Raw genomic sequence first — 19,927 nt, 5'->3', positions numbered from 1 at the left:
GTCTGCTTGTCCAAGTAAGACTGCTGAGTGCTCTCTCACCACCCTCTCATTCTCAGTAAAGTCTGCTTGTCCAAGTAAGACTGCTGAGTGCTCTCTCACCACCCTCTCATTCTCAGTAAAATCTGCTTGTCCTGTGAGGCTGCTGAGTGCTCTATCACCACCCTCTCATTCTCAGTAAAATCTGCTTGTCCTGTGAGGCTGCTGAGTGCTCTATCACCACCCTCTCATTCTCAGTAAAGTCTGCTTGTCCTGTGAGGCTGCTGAGTGCTCTCTCACCACCCTCTCATTCTCAGTAAAGTCTGCTTGTCCAAGTAAGACTGCTGAGTGCTCTCTCACCACCCTCTCATTCTCAGTAAAGTCTGCTTGTCCAAGTAAGACTGCCGAGTGCTCTCTCACCACCCTCTCATTCTCAGTAAAGTCTGCTTGTCCTGTGAGGCTGCTGAGTGCTCTCTCACCACCCTCTCATTCTCAGTAAAGTCTGCTTGTCCAAGTAAGACTGCTGAGTGCTCTCTCACCACCCTCTCATTCTCAGTAAAGTCTGCTTGTCCAAGTAAGACTGCTGAGTGCTCTCTCACCACCCTCTCATTCTCAGTAAAATCTGCTTGTCCTGTGAGGCTGCTGAGTGCTCTCTCACCACCCTCTCATTCTCAGAAAAGTCTGCTTGTCCTGTGAGGCTGCTGAGTGCTCTTTCGCCACCCTCTCATTCTCTGTAAAGTCTGCTTGTCCAAGTAAGACTGCTGAGTGCTCTCTCACCACCCTCTCATTCTCAGTAAAGTCTGCTTGTCCAAGTAAGACTGCTGAGTGCTCTCTCACCACCCTCTCATTCTCTGTAGTCTGCTTGTTCAAGACTGTTGAGTGTTCTCTCGCCACCCTCTTATTCTCTGTAAAGTCTGTTTGTCCAAGTAAGACTGCTGAGTGTTCTCTCACCACCCCGTCATTCTCTGTAAAGTCTGCTTGCCCAAGTAAGACTGCTGAGTGTTCTCTCGCCACCCTGTTATTCTCTGTAAAGTCTGTTTGTCCAAGAAAGCTTGCTGAGTGCTTTCTTGCCACCCTCTAATTTCTGTAAAGTCTGCTTGTCCAAGTAAGCTTGCTGAGTGCTCTCTCGCCACCCTGTCATTCTCTGTAAAGTCTGCTTGTCCAAGTAAGACTGCTGAATGTTCTCCCGCTACCCTCTCATTCTCTGTAACGTCTGCTTGACAAGTAAGACTGATGAATGTTCTCTTGCCACCGCCACCCTCTCATTCTCTGTAAAGTCTGCTTGTTCAAGTAAGACTGCTGAATGTTCTCTCGCCACCCTCTCATTCTCTGTAAAGTCTGCTTGTCCAAGTAAGCTTGCTGAGTGCTCTCTCGCCACCCTCTCATTCTCTGTAAAGTCTGCTTGTTCAAGTAAGACTGCTGAATGTTCTCTCGCCACCCTGTCATTCTCTGTAAAGTCTGCTTGTCCAAGTAAGCTTGCTGAGTGCTCTCTCGCCACCCTGTCAATCTCTGTAAAGTCTTGTCCAAGTAAGACTGCTGAGTGCTCTCTCGCCACCCTGTCATTCTCTGTAAAGTCTGTTTGTCCAAGTAAACTTGCTGAGTGCTCTCTCGCCACCCTGTCATTCTCTGTAAAGTCTGCTTGTCCAAGTAAGACTGCTGAATGTTCTCTCGCCACCCTCTCATTCTCTGTAAAGTCTGCTTGTCCAAGTAAGCTTGCTGAGTGCTCCCTCGCCACCCTCTCATTCTCTGTAAAGTCTGCTTGTCCAAGTAAGACTGCTGAATGTTCTCTCGCCACCCTCTTATTCTCTGTAAAGTCTGCTTGTCCAAGTAAGACTGCTGAATGTTCTCTCGCCACCCTCTTATTCTCTGTAAAGTCTGCTTGCTCAAGTAAGCTTGCTGAGTGCTCCCTCGCCACCCTGTCATTCTCTGTAAAGTCTGCTTGTCCAAGTAAGACTGCTGAGTGCTCCCTCGCCACCCTGTCATTCTCTGTAAAGTCTGCTTGCCCAAGTAAGCTTGCTGAGTGCTCCCTCGCCACCCTGTCATTCTCTGTAAAGTCTGCTTGCCCAAGTAAGACTGCTGAGTGCTCTCTCGCCACCCTCTTATTCTCTGTAAAGTCTGCTTGTCCTGTGAGGCTGCTGAGTGCTCTATCACCACCCTCTCATTCTCTGTAAAGTCTGCTTGCCCAAGTAAGACTGCCTAGTGTTCTCTCGCCACCCTCTCATTCTCAGTAAAGTCTGCTTGTCCTGTGAGGCTGCTGAGTGCTCTATCACCACCCTCTCATTCTCAGTAAAGTCTGCTTGTCCTGTAAGCTTGCTGAGTGCTCCCTCGCCACCCTCTCATTCTCAGTAAAGTCTGCTTGTCCAAGTAAGCTTGCTGAGTGCTCTCTCGCCATCCTCTGTTATTTGGTGCTGCAGAAAGTTTCAGTACAAAACTCTGAACCCCCAAAAAATCTTCTCTACAAGGGAAGAGCAAATGTATTAAAATGTGTGATTAGCTGATTAAATGTGTGGTCCTTTGCAATAAATGTAATCTATCCTAAGGCTGTGATGTAACTGGACTTCCATTATGTCCTATTTGCACTTTCATTCCTGTATTGTTACCTGTTTTGTACATAAAGAAAAAACGCTTCTTCCTCGCGTTATTAGAATATAGAGATCTAATCTTACACAGACTTTTCTACGGTTTCAGTACAAGTTCCCGGTTTCACTCCTTGTGGCCATCTCACCACCAACAAACCTCCAGGCACTAGATTTCCTATCGCTCTTTTTACATGGACCCCAAGTAAAGAATCATGACAGACTTATGTGGTTCACCCACACCTAGCCCTTTATTTATGTCATGTCATTTATCACATCATGAACACGTAAGACTTATAAATAGTACCAAAATCCCCCAAAGGCACAGCAGAAATTCAAACCGGACATTCACTTAAGCGAAGATTTCAAGATAATAAAAAGACAGCAGAAGATGGTTACAAACATTGTGCACAAGATCCTCGATAGATCCTTGCCACTAAGGTTGTAGTGCGAATTGTGCCAGAAGGTCCCAACATGCACCACATCCCAGGCATCCAAGCACAAGCAGTAGAAGGCATCTTCAGAAAGACCATGCTTGGACATCCCTCCAACCCGGAAGGGCACACAGCAAAGAAATGACGCTTAAAAAGAGGGAGAAGAGAACTTCATTTTAAATACAAATTCACACCCAAAACCAATATTTGCTGTTTTTTCTTCAGAAGATCTGTACGTTGAAGTTCCAGGTGTGCTCACTCTGCGCTCCCAGCTCTGTGCACTGGCTTTACTGTATATAGGTCAGGCATGGCGAGATTCCCTGGGGCTGAAAGCAGCGCAAACACCGGCCATTGTGCAGGAAATCTAATCTCGCCTTATCAAACGGTGACGCCTGAAGCGTATACCGGAACTTTTCCACTTCTGTAGCTCACAATTGGGCCCGTGAACCCACGCACGCCGGACACAGGGCCCGCCTCACCTCCCCACGGAAACAAGCAGCCCCCACCCAAATCCTCTACCTGAATGTAGTAGTCTATCGCAAGACGTTCCTCAATGAGCTAAACTCCATAGGCACACAGCACCCACCAACAAACAGTTCCATGTAGCCAATCAAGAGCCTACACTTAGCCGGCCGCGCGCTCCTAAGTGTACAAGCCCATTATGAATAGGAGCGGTGGGAGCGCTTCGCAGGCTTGTCGGGGAAAAGAAGCGCTATAATAATCAAATTCTACAAAACAGTATGCTACTATTAGAGTACGTGTGATATTTTATCGGTTCTGCAACCTTTCTGAGATGAGAAAAACCCACCTGCAGTTTGTAAACCCCGTCCCGGTAATGGCAATGGGAGGGCGCTCACATACCAAGACTTGGGTATTAGTAATATTTTACTACTGGGCAATAATTTCTGTGCGTGTATTTATTTTAGATCTCTATGCTGCTTTCATTTTAACCATAAACGGACAAAAAACATTACGCACTGTAAACGATGCACATCGTGGAGACATTTATCAAATCGAGAAAAATACATTGTGCATGGAAAGCTCTACTTCAGCACCCAACCTTCCAACAAGGAGAAAATATATATTTCACCCCACAAATAGATATAATCTGCATGGCAAACTACACCCTCTACCCCGCCATTGACTCCGAAATGTCATTGCACAAAAGTGCTGCACTAAATAACTTACTGGCCTTTAAACTGGCCTCGCGACAACTGAGTAACAGGCCCTGCAGATACCCCTTCCACTTAAGAAGTTCTGAACTTCGCCACAAGAGCCCCATGCATCAACATTCCAAGACGCGCGCCTGCCTTAGCCTTTCTATCGTCACGACGACGGCTGGCTCTAAATTATTCATATCAGTATTTCAGGCTATCGTGACATATCCCGAGATCCTGTCTGACGCCACTGCGCGCTCCACCCCCGCCTGCTACACCTGAGCAACTGGTCAAACCTTCTCCATTAACCCAAACATTCACGTGCTGCACTGTTGTTGAACCTCCTAGGACCTCTAAGGGATTCGCGGTCATATGACATCAGTGTGCACTTTAACCCGGACTTCAAAACCACCCTAGATAGTCATTTCTTGCAACTATTGTGTAAAGAGCGATTGTCAAGTAGCACGGCCGCCTCTCTCTGTAAACCTGCAAGTTCTGCCTGTGTTTACTCTTACAGGTGGGCGAGCTGGGGTGCAGCGTTAGGGGGTATTTCGGGGTTACACCCCCAATAAATGTAGTTTCAGATGGACAATTGAGTACAGGTGCTTTTATTGTGGATTTCACCTGTGATTTGTGCATGCACACAAACACTCTCATCTGTTTTGAAAGTGAAACAAGTTGATTATTTTACAGGATATTACGTTTCTTTCACTTAGTCATCCTACCAATACGCACTCCTCTCCCTTTCCACTGCCTCCTAAACCCGTCTCATGCAACCTGCTTGTTCTCTAACGTATTTTAGATTTATATACCAGCGCATTTGTCTGGAAGTCCGAAGCTCACCCCCACCCCTACAATCTTACTGACCAAGCTACGCCCCTGGGCGAGCGGCTGAAAGCTGGAGCCAGATGCATGGCTCTAGCTCACAACGACGTCCTCTTGGACACTCGAGCCTAGAAATGAGACCAGCTTGCACGGGAGGCGCTGTGCCCTAGTGGCTACAGCTGCCAACCATAACTCGGGAAGCCAACTGTGAATTATTGCATCAGCTTAGCTTCCAGTGAATCCTAGCAAAACTTTGTCACGGTAGCAAAAAAAAAAAAAAAGTTTAACACAATCTGAGTCTATCGTGAAGTGCTCTTTTGTCCTTGCCAAAGATTCGTTCCAGGGAAAATTGCCCAAAAATAAAATGTAGTTTCTGCCCATCATCCATGCTCTAATCTCATCCTCCAAGAGTTAAAGACAAAACCCTACCCTCTGATGTCAGAAACAGATACCACCTGGTGGCTGAAGTGCAGTGTGAAACCAGAAAAACTGGGATCAATCCTGGCTTCCCTACTTGACAAAACTGTGTGACCCTAAGCAAGTACTTTATTTCACTGAGCCTCCTTTTTATTCGTTATTATGTAAGGGCGCCTCCAAATACGCAAGTTTGGGATGGGCACTGTACAGACATCTTGCTTGTGTTTGATTTAATAACCTATAATGTTGCTCCACCTATAAGAAAGATCAAGCCAGATATAGCATACACATGACATCTGATTTGCCTCTTAGTGCACTCACAACATTATCCTCACAGTGGGGGCTGGAATGTTTCTCAGTTCATGTTGATAAAACCCTCACTTAAGATAAATACTTCCCAATGCAGAGATAGTGTCTGATGTACTGAGGTGAAACACTTCTGCGTGCTAAAGAAATAAACTTTTTTGGCTTTGGAAGACACATTTCGCATATGCTGCTGTTGCTTGATTTACATGCGAACGTATTCACGGCTCGGCTCGTGCACAGCCTCTTGGACCCAGAGCCGACCCTTGGCTTGCCTCTCCCTGTTAATCTGTTGGCTCGCGTACTCTGTAGTTGAGTAGGAATATTCAACCGTTCAATTCGCTTTTGCCCTGTATGCCGACAAACTCCCTCATCTCTCACATTCTGACACCCACTCCCGTGCGCCCCCACCCGACTTCCTTAGGTGCATGCAGGGAGGTGCTGCAGGTGTTTTCTGCCGCTGTGCTATCTCAATGGCTGACAGAACAAGCTGCCAGATGCACACCTGTGAAGAGAGGGCCAAGCACAAAGACAACGAGAGCTGGGGGCAAAGGTTATCGCCATGGTTTCACTGGGACAGGACCCAAAACACACCTCCCAGCAACCCAACAAACTACAACAAAAACACGAGCTGTGAGGAACAGTGGGAGAGGAGCTCCCCCTGCTGAGAGGAAAGGGGAAGCTCTGGTACAAGACAACAGACGAGAAGGCTGATGAAATACACAAAATAGAGGAAGTGAGGAAGACAATTCACGGGAAGAGCTGAACCAGAGGTCCACCTTGGCTCCAAGAGCCCAAAGTACGAGCCGAGCCCACGAGAAAAAAAAAAAATCAACAGCAGCAGTGATAACGATACCAAATGGTCCCATGATCCCAGTCCTTGACCATCCCCCGCCCCTCCCTACTCCGATCTCATCCCTCCCATTTCAGGTGCGTCACTGGGCTGTCAAATAAATAATTCCGGCAGCTGTTAATGTGCTGGTGGTGAACCGTGGGAGGGGCTGGCATGTTACACTCTTTTTTAACTTCTTGCTGAACCAAGTGCTCCGCCGAAGCCAGTATTTATTTTGTCTGCGAGTTCCTTTAGGGAAAATCTAATGGCCCTGTTGAGGCCCATCACTAACACTTCTTAATTGTCAAAATGTCCAGGCGTGAGAGGCTAGGGATCGAGGAGGTATGGAAAATTAAATGAGCACCCCACCCGCACCTGACAGCGCCAAACTGGTGTGTTAACCCAATGAGTTGCCTCAGCATTGCCACGGTTTACTACTGAGAAACCAATGTACAGACCTCGTCTTCCCCACCCCATGCAGACGTCAGGGGCACGTGATGATATCTTTTTAAACCTTCTCATATTTATATATTATTTGTTTTTTGGTTCAGAGGAATAGCGCATTCCTTAACACAGAGTCTCACACCGCGTGGTTTAGTGTTTGCAAATAGGTCTCAAATGATTAAGTAGGCCGGGTGCAATCAACTAATGTGTTTCAGATCTAGCTCGTCTCGCGCATCTTGTGATAACGTCATCACTGGCTGCCACCAGGACAGCATCACACCCCTTGTGCAGGAAACAATCTTTAGGGATGCTTCTATAACATCGGAAATCGCCACTAACACATCCACATGTTGAAATCAGAAAATTCCTTTCAGCGGTCACAACTCCTCTTGGGAACTCAGAGATAGAAGCTCTAAGAAATAGCAACTTGGGTGCATCGCTTATTGGTCAGAGATGCCAATGTGACCCCCCCACCCCCCAGCCGAGCCAGGCATCTAGCTCGAGTTGTGCACCTTTAGGACAGAGGGTACACAGAAGCACGAGGAAATGGAATGGACACTGGGGAAGCCAACACCCCCAAAGTGCGAACATAAAAACATAGAGATGGAATGCAAGGGTCAAGGGGAAGGAGACGTGGCAGGGGGACATGAGACAAGAGGTCCGAACAGAAAGTTAGAGAAAGGCAATGAGGAAGTTGTGTGTGGGTGGGGGTGGGGGGGGGCGCTTGAGAGGAGGGCAAAAGTAAATGGGAGTGTGAAAAGCAAAGAGACAGATGGGAAGATCAGAGAACAAGAGGGAGAAAACGGGGGGGGGGGGGGGGGTACGCAATGTTTGTTGTAAACATCTATATAGTGTATTCTATTATCAGTGTGGCACCACAGTTCTTTCTCAGTCTAGGTATCCTTTTCGTATGGTTCTGGGATTTCCATTTACCGCTGGCGAGGGGTTGTTCAGTTCTGTAGATATTTGAACCTAATATTGATCGGTGTTGGTTAATCAGAAGTAAAATGAGCTTGATCCGTTTAGTGTGTAAGGAGTATGGATTGATATGTTGACGGACTGGGTGGCCAACTGTCCTCACTTTGCTCTATGCAGGTTGTTTTCTAGACCTCACCCCTAGCCACGTAAATCGCTGTTTTGCTATGTTGTGCACATAAGGGTGTGTTATGTGTATGCTACCTGAATCATTCTAAGCTCGTGGTTGGCCTGGTCCAGGAGCAGTAATGTTGAGTGGCCAGTGCTTTGCCAACCATGTGGCACTGAAGCTGTGTTGTGTGGGGTATGGATGTCTCTGGGGTCTTTCTAGCATGTTTTATTTAAGAAAGGCCACTCAAGTCAAACTGGAAAGTGGTGTGCAGCGAGTATTGGTTGGAAGGTGTAGTTGGGTGCCTGACAGTAGCCAATTATTGCATATTGTGTAAGTGGGATGGGTGCGTGTGGCGAGGTCTGCCTAATGTATACAAAGCTGGTGCTATCTGCAGCACAGCCATATATCTGCCTTAAATACAAATACTAGACATTTAGATTGCCCATCATGTACAACAGGAATGCCAGCGTCCCTCCAGCGTTTCTCACCTACGCAAGCCCCAAGGGGAAAGTGAACCAACCTCCTCTTCCACTCCGTGCCACCACTGTGGGGTCAGTACCCCGCAGTGTCAACAGACTGGAGTGTGGTTGGCTTCTTTCCTCATTCATACCTCCGACTGCTATGGTGGCACTATGCTTTATGCCACTTTACAGACAGCCGACTGTCTAGCCGGGGGTCTTCAACCTCACTATTAATAAGAGCTACTTATGTTCAATGAAAATCACGCCAAGGTACTAATATTATTTGTGTTGTACACGTCAGGCACAACAAGATTAGCAGCCATGATCACTTCAGTGCAGGATTGCCGGCGGTAATGTAAAAAAAAAGGTTTTGTGAAATTGGAATCCCTCTACAAGGTTAATACATAACAGCCACAGCTGCAATTACCCTGGCACCTACATAATAACATGAATATCTCCCAGCGCATTCAAATATCAGCTTTAAATATCTTTTGGAAATTATGGGTTCTGAAAATACACAAATTTTCATTTCTGATGCACACTTTTAAATTTTGGCATACATATATTAACTTAGCCAAGCAAATGCTTCCAATTTAGTTGGCTGGGCTGCACACAGGAGAGCTATCCACAGAGCTACTCATTGGAGAAGCCAGAATTGTTGCCGGACACTCTGTGAGGGGTGGATCCCCATCCAGGTGCAAGGTGAAGGGGACAAGCAGAATTGCGCCCATCTGTTTCCACCTGCTCTCAGACGGGACAGAAAGCTGTACATCACTAGTAGTTTAAGCAACTTTGGAGAGGGGAGAGGGGCAGAGGTGCCAGCTCTGAGCAAAAAACCTCCATCCATCACTGATCAGCAAGACTACAACAGAGATCGTAGATGACGACATGGTTGAACTTCTAAGATGGTAAAAAAACGTGTGTAAAAGGATTATTACATCAAATGGATACTTTATAGCGCATACAGAGTGATTATATAATCCTCTGGCAAACCAAGATGCTTCCATCAGCTCTATAGTCCTCTTCTTGTTAAGGCACTCCGATTGTTCTATTGTAGTGGCACAAAAGAACTCTCCTCAAAACATAAATAGAGGAGAAAAAGGATAAAATGAAAGATTATGAAAAATAGTCAACAATGTAGTGTTTGTTTTCACTGAAGTGGCAGCCAGATTGCTGATTCCGCAGGAGTGAATGCTTATCACGGACTTCACGATGGCGTACATATTCGCAAGCAGTAGACGAGGAACTCATTACCAGCACTGCGGAAGGAACAGCTTTGTCCAATTTCTGGAATATCAGTCATAATAATTCATTTTCCAAATCAACAAATTAATCCAAAATCACACAAATAGTTGTATTTTCACAGACTACCGAACTCCACCTTCCTACAACCAGCATAATTGTTTTTTAACATATGACACAGTAGGCGTGGGAATGGTGGTTAATAGCCTATGAATAAAACCATCCATCATTCACAGTTCATATTTTGGGAAAAATTGAAAAAACACACAAAAACATATCACTCGTAACTGCGAGGGAGGCATCATCAGGACACTCAGGTTACTATATGGACAGAAGATGAGCACGAGTACCTTTGAAAAAACTGACTATACTCATTACATTTTGTTATGAGGACCCATTCTGTGATTAGATAAGCTCAACAGAACCATGGCCAGGGGACCAAGATCTGTTTCTATTATAGTGACAGGACCAGCGGTGTTGCTTCAGTTGTGGAATGTTAAGGAACAATAAACCAAGGACTAAGCTTACGGCCCTCATTGGTTTGAAGTTTAACAACTTTGCCTGGAGTTTAAGGAGAAATAATGGACTAAGGGCCTGATTCTAACTTTGGAGGACGGTGTTAAACCGTCCCAAAAGTGGCGGATATACCACTGACCGTATTACGAGTCCATTATATCCTATGGAACTCGTAATACGGTAGGTGGTATATCCGCCACTTTTGGGACGGTTTAACACCGTCCTCCAAAGTTAGAATCAGGCCCTAAGTCTCATATTGTTAAGGATAATTAGACAGTATGGATTCTGGAACAGGATCGTTTTCTTTTATTAGTTTGACTAAAAGAAACCATGGACCTGCAGCAGCATCTACTTTTTTTTTTTTTTTAGATAAGGATGATAAGACACCATGGATCCTAGAGAAGGACCTACCATTCTTATTTGTAAAGACACCGTAGATTCCAGGAAAGGTTATACTTCTTCTTTTGATTTGGATACCACTCAATTGATCTCTGGAACAAGGTTAACTTCTCCTACAAGACAACCTGGTTTCCCCCAAATCGTCTGCATCTCCTATTAGTCAGAAGACCGAATGAAACCCTAAGGGCACTGTCTAATAGTCTTATTGGACATGGTAATAAACATTGGCTTGTAAAATGAGCAACAGACTGGAGTGGGATCTATTGCATCTACTGAAAAGGATGATGGAACCTGTTGCTTAATCTTTCGAAATAGTTATGTTGAGTGGGCCCTTGGGTGCAAAAGATAAGGTCAATGTCTGTCACTGATTTGTGTAAAAAGTGACATGGATTAAAGATAGGGAATCCAGGGATCACTGGTTACAATCACAAATATCACAGAAAATGAACGTCTGATCGTATCCACTCACAGCTGCAGTCAATTTAACAAACATCTAACTGATTAAGACAGGAGGCACCAGGGAGCCTCAGAAGGAACTGGTTTGACGGATTGCCTCATTAAGAAACCAACAAACCTAAGCAGGAATACTTTAAAATAAAATGAGTAAAAAAAAGAGGTTGTGTGATCAATGAAAACCTCCAAGAATAGGCACATGTCTCTTGAGACAGTTACTGTGACGTGGTCCAGGGCCACGTAAATGGGTGAATGTCTGATGAGGTCACCGGAGGAACTGCAGGCTAGAGGGACCAGCCTATTCCCTCCCTCAACATTAATTAGGCAAGTACACGGAACTATAAAAATGGCATGGCACCAATATTCAACATGACACAGAGACTTTTTTTTAAATGATTTATTCTGAGGCACTTTGCTGCCCAAAATGCTGATCTTTGGGTGATCGAAAGGAGCAAGATGTAAAATTAGTACAGGTGAGTGAAGAGGCAGACAGGGATGTGGACACATTGCCATAACAAAGCTGGACAATTAAGCAAGGGTTGGGAACAAAATGACATTTTAAAGAAAGAGTTACTGCGAGAGGGATAGTCGAACAGGCTGTTTGTTATTCATGGTCTGAAAATCTGCTTATTGCTCATGGTTTTACTACCAGGACGGTGCCACCGACCTGACACCCAGAAAGTTGAGACAAAAGTATTGCACAAACTCTGAATACAACTGTATCAGTACTACTTTGGTGAATGCATGGGAGTTTGAACAATGTGGAAAAAGGGCTGCTGAGAGGTACTAGAGAAGGGAGCACAATACATGGCTAATATGCCAGATCACACTTCATGTTATGACAGAGGCTGAAGGTGGATAGAGGTCTGTAGACCTATGAGGGCCAAACATTGTTTAAATTCACTTGCCGCATGTCCGCTCCATAAAGAGGCCCCCAGACCCCTTGTCAACAACTCCCAAAGACAGGAAAAACTCCCAGACATCTTCAAGACAGGCTCGATCCTTCAGGGACTAAAGAAATCATCCCTGGACCCAGCCAACCTCACCACCACCTGCACTAGTGACCATATTCCATTCTTAGGAATAACCATCCATTAAGCAGTAGCCATCAAGCAGCAGGAGCATTTCAGCAAAAATAGTATTTTTACAGGACTACCACTCAGTCTTCAGACCATGCAAGGCACTAAGACAAAAACGCTACATGTAGTCAATGAGGCCTTCCTCCTCAAGGGCAGAAATGACTCTGCCTCCGGTTCCTTCTTGACCGCCCAGCATCCTTCAACACAGTCAACCATCCAGCACTGATCAAGATCCAGAAAACCTGCATGGGATTTTAAGGCACTATCTTAAAATGGTTCACAACCTACCTCATCAACTTGCATCGGCGCATGCAAATAGGATCCACAAGGTCAGACTGCTCATCTCCTGTGAACTACTTCAAGGCTCAACAATTTCTCCCATCATCTACAACCTCTACATGAAATCTTTTAGAGGAACACCCTGCTCAGAGGTCTCCTGGATACCACCTTAGCATCTTTGAATGTTATCCTACACATAGTGGCATGGTTCATCATGAGGTGAAAGAAATTGAAACACATCACCCCATTGTTAACAGACCTACCCGGGATTCACCTTTGAACTCGAATCATCTTCAAAACCAGTTGCATCACTTATAAAGTGCTCAACAACTAGACCCCAGCTTACTTAGCAAACAAACTAATCACATCAATCACATGGGGGACTGAACATTGCCAAGCAAACCACTGGAAGAAAGAAAAAAAACACTCAAGCAAAGTCTTCTCTGTTCATGCCGCAAGGATCTGGAACAGCATCTCTAGAGGCACAAGATCAGGACCGACTCTCCTACAAGTCAGAAAAAGGATGAAGGAAACCTCTTCAAGGAGTACTTTGCCTGATCAGACAATCTACCCTTGACCTTCCTGAAATGATTCTATCTTTCAAAGGGCCATGTCTCCTGTTCAGCATTCCGATGCACTCATGCTAAGTTCACTCAATAAATACCAACAAAAAAATGCCTAGAGTGACAAGAGATGCCACCTAGTTGTTACACTGTTTGTAGTAACTTTGGATACACCAGCTGAAGATGATACAGACTTGGATATTCCAGGTTAAGGGCTATAAAAATGCTGAAGCTTTATTCAATGGTCTGCTTTGCAAATTAAATAGTGCCTTTTGACCCCATGAAGCCCAAAGCACTACCATCATATTTAACAGTCCTAAGCTTTGCCTGTTAGATTTAGCTTTCCTGAGGTCTGCAGGAAGGCATTATGCTGCTCTACATGTCGGAAGTTCCACAGCAACGAAGACTTTGCATGAATTAAGTTACAAAACCAACAGAAAACTCATATTAGGTTCATAGCATTATTGTCGGCTGACGTGATCACGATGAACAACAGCGTAAGAGGCCACTAACGCCCAAGCAACTCATATTGTTCCTCACACGCTCCTCTTCCCGGTGCTCTGGATTTGTGTTCAGTATTTAGATTTTTTTTATGACTGTCACTATCTTTCTTTCAGTATAAAGAAGATCTCATTTGTACTCAAAGGCTTGCACAATTAAATTTACACTGGAAGATAAACAAGAAAAAAAGCTGAGAAAGGATGTATAACAGGGTGCACAGAAGTCAAACAGAGAACCACAAGGCTCCGAGTTGCACCTGCTCAGGTAAGAGGGGAGTGTGCACAGGGGAGAAAGTGAAAGCGCGCAGAGGGAGCGCTATCTGCACCCACGTCTGGTGCACTGTAAGAATACTTTGAAAGGGGGAGCACGTTTTCACCACTGGAACAGAAGAATTTGGGGATCCAAATGCAATGGATAAGCTCAAATGGCTGACTTCATGGAATGTCGAACCTGAGGGCTTTGGGTGGCACCTGAAATGGCAGCCACTGTGGAGGCAAGAGGCTAGCCAGGCTGCAGGGGATGAGACTTGAAGATTGGGAGATAGAGGCAAGAATGGGGTCAAGAGCGATGCAGGTATGGATTTGTTTTTTTTAACCATAAAGCAAAGGTAGCTCGTTAATGGGATGTGCTGTTAGTGCAGTATATCCACAACAGTATGGAGAGCAGGGAGGTGAGGGAAATTCATGGCGCAAGCCGCTCATACACCCAGCCGCCCTCCCCTTGGTGCACCAGTGGTCCCGGCGAGGCCCCCCCACGTCGGAAGTTGATGCGGTCACTTATGTAGTTTGGTTGCCCTTGCCAGAACTCCATCACATTTGGTTTTAGCAGATAACCGCCCCTGCGAAGCAAAAGATGAACAGTTAGCAGACGTCGCTGCCCCACCTGCCCTCATTGTGCCGCTACACTTACACTCCTGAATTCTCACTGGCAACATTATTTCTTTGAAGTAAAAAATATTTTGACTTTCGTCATTGCTATAAATTCTCTTGTAGTTGCAGTACAACGAGCAATCACCCTCGGTATGCTTAGCGGGGTTTAGAACCCTTAAATAAAAGAGACTGCCTTATAAACTGAAAACATTATAGGACAACGAAGCACTGCGGCTGCATTTTGCCTAAACTCCAAACAAACGTAAACTACATCCAAAGGGAAAATGCTCTAAGGAACAAAACAATGAAAGGGAAAGAAACAGCGAGGAAAGGCAGGACTTGAGAAAAAAGAAATAGTGGGGCAGGCGAGGGAGAGAACGAGAACTAGAGAGAAAAATGTGCAAGAGATAAGAGACAGAAAGACGAGAGAAAGAGTGAGAGGGGAGTGAAAATGAGAAAGAAAGAGGGATACGGAGACTAATTCTGTAAAGCAGCGGTTCCCAACCTTTTGACTTCTGTGGACCCCCACTTGATTAGTACTGGAACCCGGGGACCCCCACTGAATCATTACTGGATGTCAGGGAACACCCGCTCCCCATGAGTCATTACTGAAAGCTGGGGACCTAATCTGTCAATATTATTACATTTTCTAAGCAGTCACGGACCCCCTGAGGAGGCTTTGCAGACCCCCAGGTCTCCTCAGGCCACAGGTTGGGAACCACCACGGTAAAGGAGACAATATAGAAACATTTTCAGAGATCGCTATCTAGTCCACGACACCAGCACAAATCAAAAAAATGAACCAGGGTATTGGTGGGGGTGGGGGCGGCTAAAAGCTGTGAAGGTCACATCTCATCTCCCTGACTTTAAGACTTTACTGCACTTGATGTGGTATAGAGAGAAGGTGAGGGAACCAACACTAAGAGAAGTTAAAATATTCTATTTCTTATGCCTACACAGAGCTGGAACTAGGGGTGCTGATAAAGCAATTTACAGAACCTCAAAGTTCTTGAGGGTTGAGATTATGTGATTGTGATTTTCCGATTTAAAGTGATGATGTCAGCGCACCTTCTGAACATGGCTCCAACACTGCTGCCACTCAACCAATACCTCTGTCTGTCCCAACAATGAGGCTAAACTGTCTATACTATTACCATGAGGCTCTCTGCAGCACAGGCCGAGGTCTGTCTATCGGTCATGACTGTATCTGGCTGTCTTGATACTCAAACTAAGGTACGCTCACAGAGAGGTCCCTGGTGCATGTAAAATAGAGGGGTGTGGGACGGAAACATGTCTGAAACGTGTGATACATACAATCCCACAGCTCTACAGAGATCAGAAGTTAGGTAACCTTTCTAATTTCTAAACAAATCGGTTATTGGTGGTCAATTTAAAGTAAAAGTACTTTGGCTCCAAACAACAGAAAATGAAGACATTAAATAAAAGTAATACAAAATAGTCAAGAATGGAGTGTTTGTTTTCTCCGAAGTGGTAGCCAAGTTGTTGATCCCGCAGGAGTGAATGTTTATCTCGGTCTCCAAGATGGCGTCCACATTTACAAGCAGTGGAGCAGTAGTTCATTATTAGCACTATGGACGTAACAGCTTTTTGCCAATTTCTGGAATATCAGTCATCACAAGAGAGATGGCGAAAGAAGCGTAGGCAAGAAAAAATACACTCATTTCCAACTCAACAAATGAATCAAAATCACACAAATAGTTTTATTTCACAGATTCCCGAACCCCACCTTCCTGCATCACAGCTTTCATAACATATGGCACAGCAGGAGTGGGATTGCTGGTTAAAAGTCTACGAGTAAAGACATCTATCATTCACAGTTCATATTTAGAAGAAAGTGTAAGCAAAAAAAAATACATGGTCACAATGAATTATATTTGCACCCGTGGTAGTCTTTGGATAGACACAGCAGCAAGCACGGAGGTGGGCTTGTGCATATTTTCCTGTGCACTTTTCACACATGATCTCACTCTTGATGCGATGGATCTACTATCACAACACGCGAGTTACCGCGTGGACAGAGGATGAGCGTTTGCATCTCTGAAAAAAACCAGCTCTAGACATTACGATTCTTTAGAATGATCCATTCTCTGATTAGTTAAGATCAACATCACCATGGACCGGGGCTAAATAGGTTTCTCCTTTAGGTCCAATAACAAGGATATTGTTTTCATTGGTAGGATGTTAGGAACCTCTGAACCAAAACCCCGAGCTTACATCTCTCATTGGTTTCATGTTTACAACTTTGCTGGGCCAAAGAATGGATGCCTGTGCCTCTCACTGGGGAGAAGGATTAGACAGTGTACATTCTGGAACAGACTCACATTCAAATATTAGTTTGGATAAACAGAAGACACAATAGATGCCAGATCAGGACCTACGGCTACCATGGATCCCAGTGAAGGGTATACTCCTCTTTTTAAATTAACTCTACACTGATCTGATCTAAATCCCTTAATGGTTAGAATAAGACAACAAGAATTGTTTAGTTCTCTTATTCTTCGAACTAAGACATCTTGAACGCCTAGAGCAGGGTCTAATGGTCTTATTTGTTATGATAATGCACCATCCTTTGTCGTACGAGTAACAGACTGGAGCAGAACCTATTGCGCCTACTAAAAAGATGACCGAATCTGTCAATTAATTGTGTAGACAGGAACCATGGGTGCAGCAAGAGGGTCAATGTTTATCACTGATCTGTGTGAAAAGTGACATCGCTTAAAGGCGTAGAATCCAGGGCTGATTAGGTACAATGAGACAATGTAATTTTGATCACAGATGCAGTCAATCTAACAAATGTCTAACTTGTTAAGGTGAGCGGCACCATGGATTTCGAGAAGGGACTGGTTTGATTGATGGCTTCACAGAGAAACGAACAAATCTAAACAGAAAGGCTTTACAATAAAGTGAATAAAAAAACAGTAACTGTGCGATCAATGAAAAACTCCAGGAATATGCACATGTCCTGAGACCATTCCTGTGCCTTTGTCGGGTACATGTCTGATGAGGTCACAAAGAGGAACTGTAGGTTAGAGGGTCCAGTCTCTCCCTCTTACCATTAATTAGTCATGTTACAAAGAACTTTAAAAATATCCTCGCACCAATACACACAAGGACACAGAGGACAAACAATGTATAAGGATTTGGCACATATTAGAGAAGGAGTAAAAATTAGTTTTTCCGAGGCACCCTGCTGCCTAAAAGGATGGTTTTTGGATGATAGAAAGGAACAATATGTAAAATGTGTACAGGTGAGCGGAAAAGGCAGAACAGAATGTGGATGCATCATCAAAACAAAGCTGGATGAAGTAACAAGGGCTGAGAACAAAAGGAAAATTTAAAGAAAAGGGTGCTACCAGAGGGCTTGTCACACAGGTTGGTATTCCTGGTCCCAAAGTCTGCTTAGTGATCAGTAATCCTGTGGATTACTCCAGAGGTCCCTCCTTTTTCCCACGGTCTATAATACACAAAACATTTTGGATTATTTACTACAGATAGCAGCACCAAGAACTATAAATATGCAGATGATGCCCAGTGCTACCAACAAAAAATATCCTGATCTAATGATATACAGAAGCATGGACTTCTTATCGTTCAAGCAATACTTTACAAGGGAGACCAAAATAGCTTGGATACACCCCTCCCTCTTGAAGAACGTAAAGCTATTTCTCACAAAAGATGACTGAACAACCATACAAACATCAGTCCTCGCTCATCTGGATGGAGACTACACCCCACTCAGGGATCTCCTCAATACCACCTCTGAATGTTATCCTCCACACAGTGGCATAGCTCATCAAGGGCTAAAAGAAATTCAAATACCTCACACCAATGTTAAAAGACTTACACTCCTTCCAGCCCAGATCATCTTTACAACCAGCTGCATCAGTTATAAAGCACTTGACAACAAGACCCCAGCTTACCCCGCAAACAAACTAGACCACTGCAAGAAGGTAAAAACAGAAGACAAGTCATCTCTATTCATGCTTCAGGGATCTGGAACAGCATCCCTAGCGACATCAGATCCTCACCAACTCTCCAACATTTCAGAAAGAAGCTGAAGACAAAATTCTTCAAGGAGCACTACCCATGACCAGCCAGTCTACCCTCGTCCTTCCTCCAATGACTGTATCTTTGAAGGGGTCATGTTCAGCGGTCCGCTGCTTTCAGGCTAGGTTTGATCTACAAATACCAACATGCAACTGCCTAGAGTGACAAAAGATGCTACCTCATTGGGTTATCGGGTTGGATTAACAGTGGGCACACCTGTAAAACATGAGACTTGCTTGGATCTTCCAGGTTAAGGGCTATACAAGGCTAATGTTTTACTCAAAGGTTTGCTTGGAATTAATGAGTTGTACTGTCATTTACATAGTGCTTTTTGACACCTCGTGAGCCCAAATCACTACAATCATATTTTCGCAACCTTAGGCTTTGCCATTTAGTTTCCCAGAGGTCTGCAGGAAGGTATTATGCTGCTCTACATGTTGAGATTTCAACAGCAAAGAGGACTTTGCATTAATTAAGTTATAAAGCCAAAATACATCTTGTATTAGTGTCGGTTTAGAGTCACAGCTTATCAGCTGGCGTTATCAAGATGTATATAAAATGAAGAGAACAGTAATGCCCATGCAACTCGCCTTGAATCTCACAAGCTCTGGATTCATTCCAGTATTTAGATAATGTTTCAGGACTCTGTCATTATTTTCCCTTCATTTCAAGAAGGTCTTTCATTTGTAGTCAGTGGATTGCGCAACTACATTTACACTGGAAAATAAACATGACATAACTGAGAAAAGGCATTAGAACAAGGTGCAAAGACATCATACAGACAACCACAAGGGGTTCACTAGCGCCTGCTTAGGTAACATGGGTTGCAAGACCAAGGAAGAAAGTGAAAATCATCACTGAGGTGAGTGTGAACAGGGAAGAAAGTAAAAATCGCTGAGAAGAGGCGCCATCTGTAGCCAAGCCTGATATACAATAAGATTTCAGAGAAAGAGGGAGGATGTTTAAACCCTTTAAACACATGAGTTTGAGGATTCCGTTGCCATGGATAAACTCAAATGGCCCACATCATGGAATACCAAACCTGAGGACCGCAGGTGCTATCTGGAATGGCAGCCTTTGTGAAGGTAAGGGAGACAAGAGGCTAGCGAGACTGCAGGGTACGAGACTTGAAAACTGGGAGATGGAGGTGAAACAGTGATCAAGAGAGACAAAGGTGTAGATGTTTCTTTTTATCAAAGAAACATGGTAGCTAGTTCACAGGATCATTATATTCACAAGAGTATGGAAGGCAGCAAGGTATGGAAAAATCAAGGAGCAAGCCGCTCATACATCCAGTCACCCTCCCCCTGGTGCGCCAGAGGTCCTGGCGAGGCCTCCCCACGCCGGAAAACTATGCGGTCATGTAAGCGGTTTGTTTGCCCTTGCCAGAACTCCATCACATTTGGCTTTAGCAGAAAACCGCCCCTGCGAAGCAAAAGATGAACA

The 19,927-nt window shown here is 44.7% G+C and overlaps 1 protein-coding gene across 2 annotated transcripts in view; it reads right to left on the bottom strand.

Moving 5' to 3' along the window:
- Window positions 1-11,512: 11,512 nt before the first annotated feature.
- PNPO (pyridoxamine 5'-phosphate oxidase) overlaps window positions 11,513-19,927 on the bottom strand; it is an 82,360-nt gene continuing 73,945 nt past the window's right edge. The window contains exon 7 of one of the 2 annotated variants that reach the window (XM_069237521.1): window positions 11,513-14,382. In XM_069237521.1, the coding sequence (XP_069093622.1) occupies window positions 14,226-14,382 (157 nt within the window). In that variant the 3' untranslated portion in view covers window positions 11,513-14,225. Of the gene's footprint in view, window positions 14,383-16,110; window positions 19,907-19,927 lie in introns of those variants that run through there. The other variant, XM_069237522.1, reaches the window with a different exon arrangement.

This window comes from Pleurodeles waltl, chromosome 6 (assembly GCF_031143425.1).
Source record: "Pleurodeles waltl isolate 20211129_DDA chromosome 6, aPleWal1.hap1.20221129, whole genome shotgun sequence".
NCBI lineage: Eukaryota > Metazoa > Chordata > Amphibia > Caudata > Salamandridae > Pleurodeles > Pleurodeles waltl.
The sequence above is the reverse complement of the archived record's forward strand: the minus strand, read 5'-3'. Positions and strand labels throughout refer to the sequence as shown.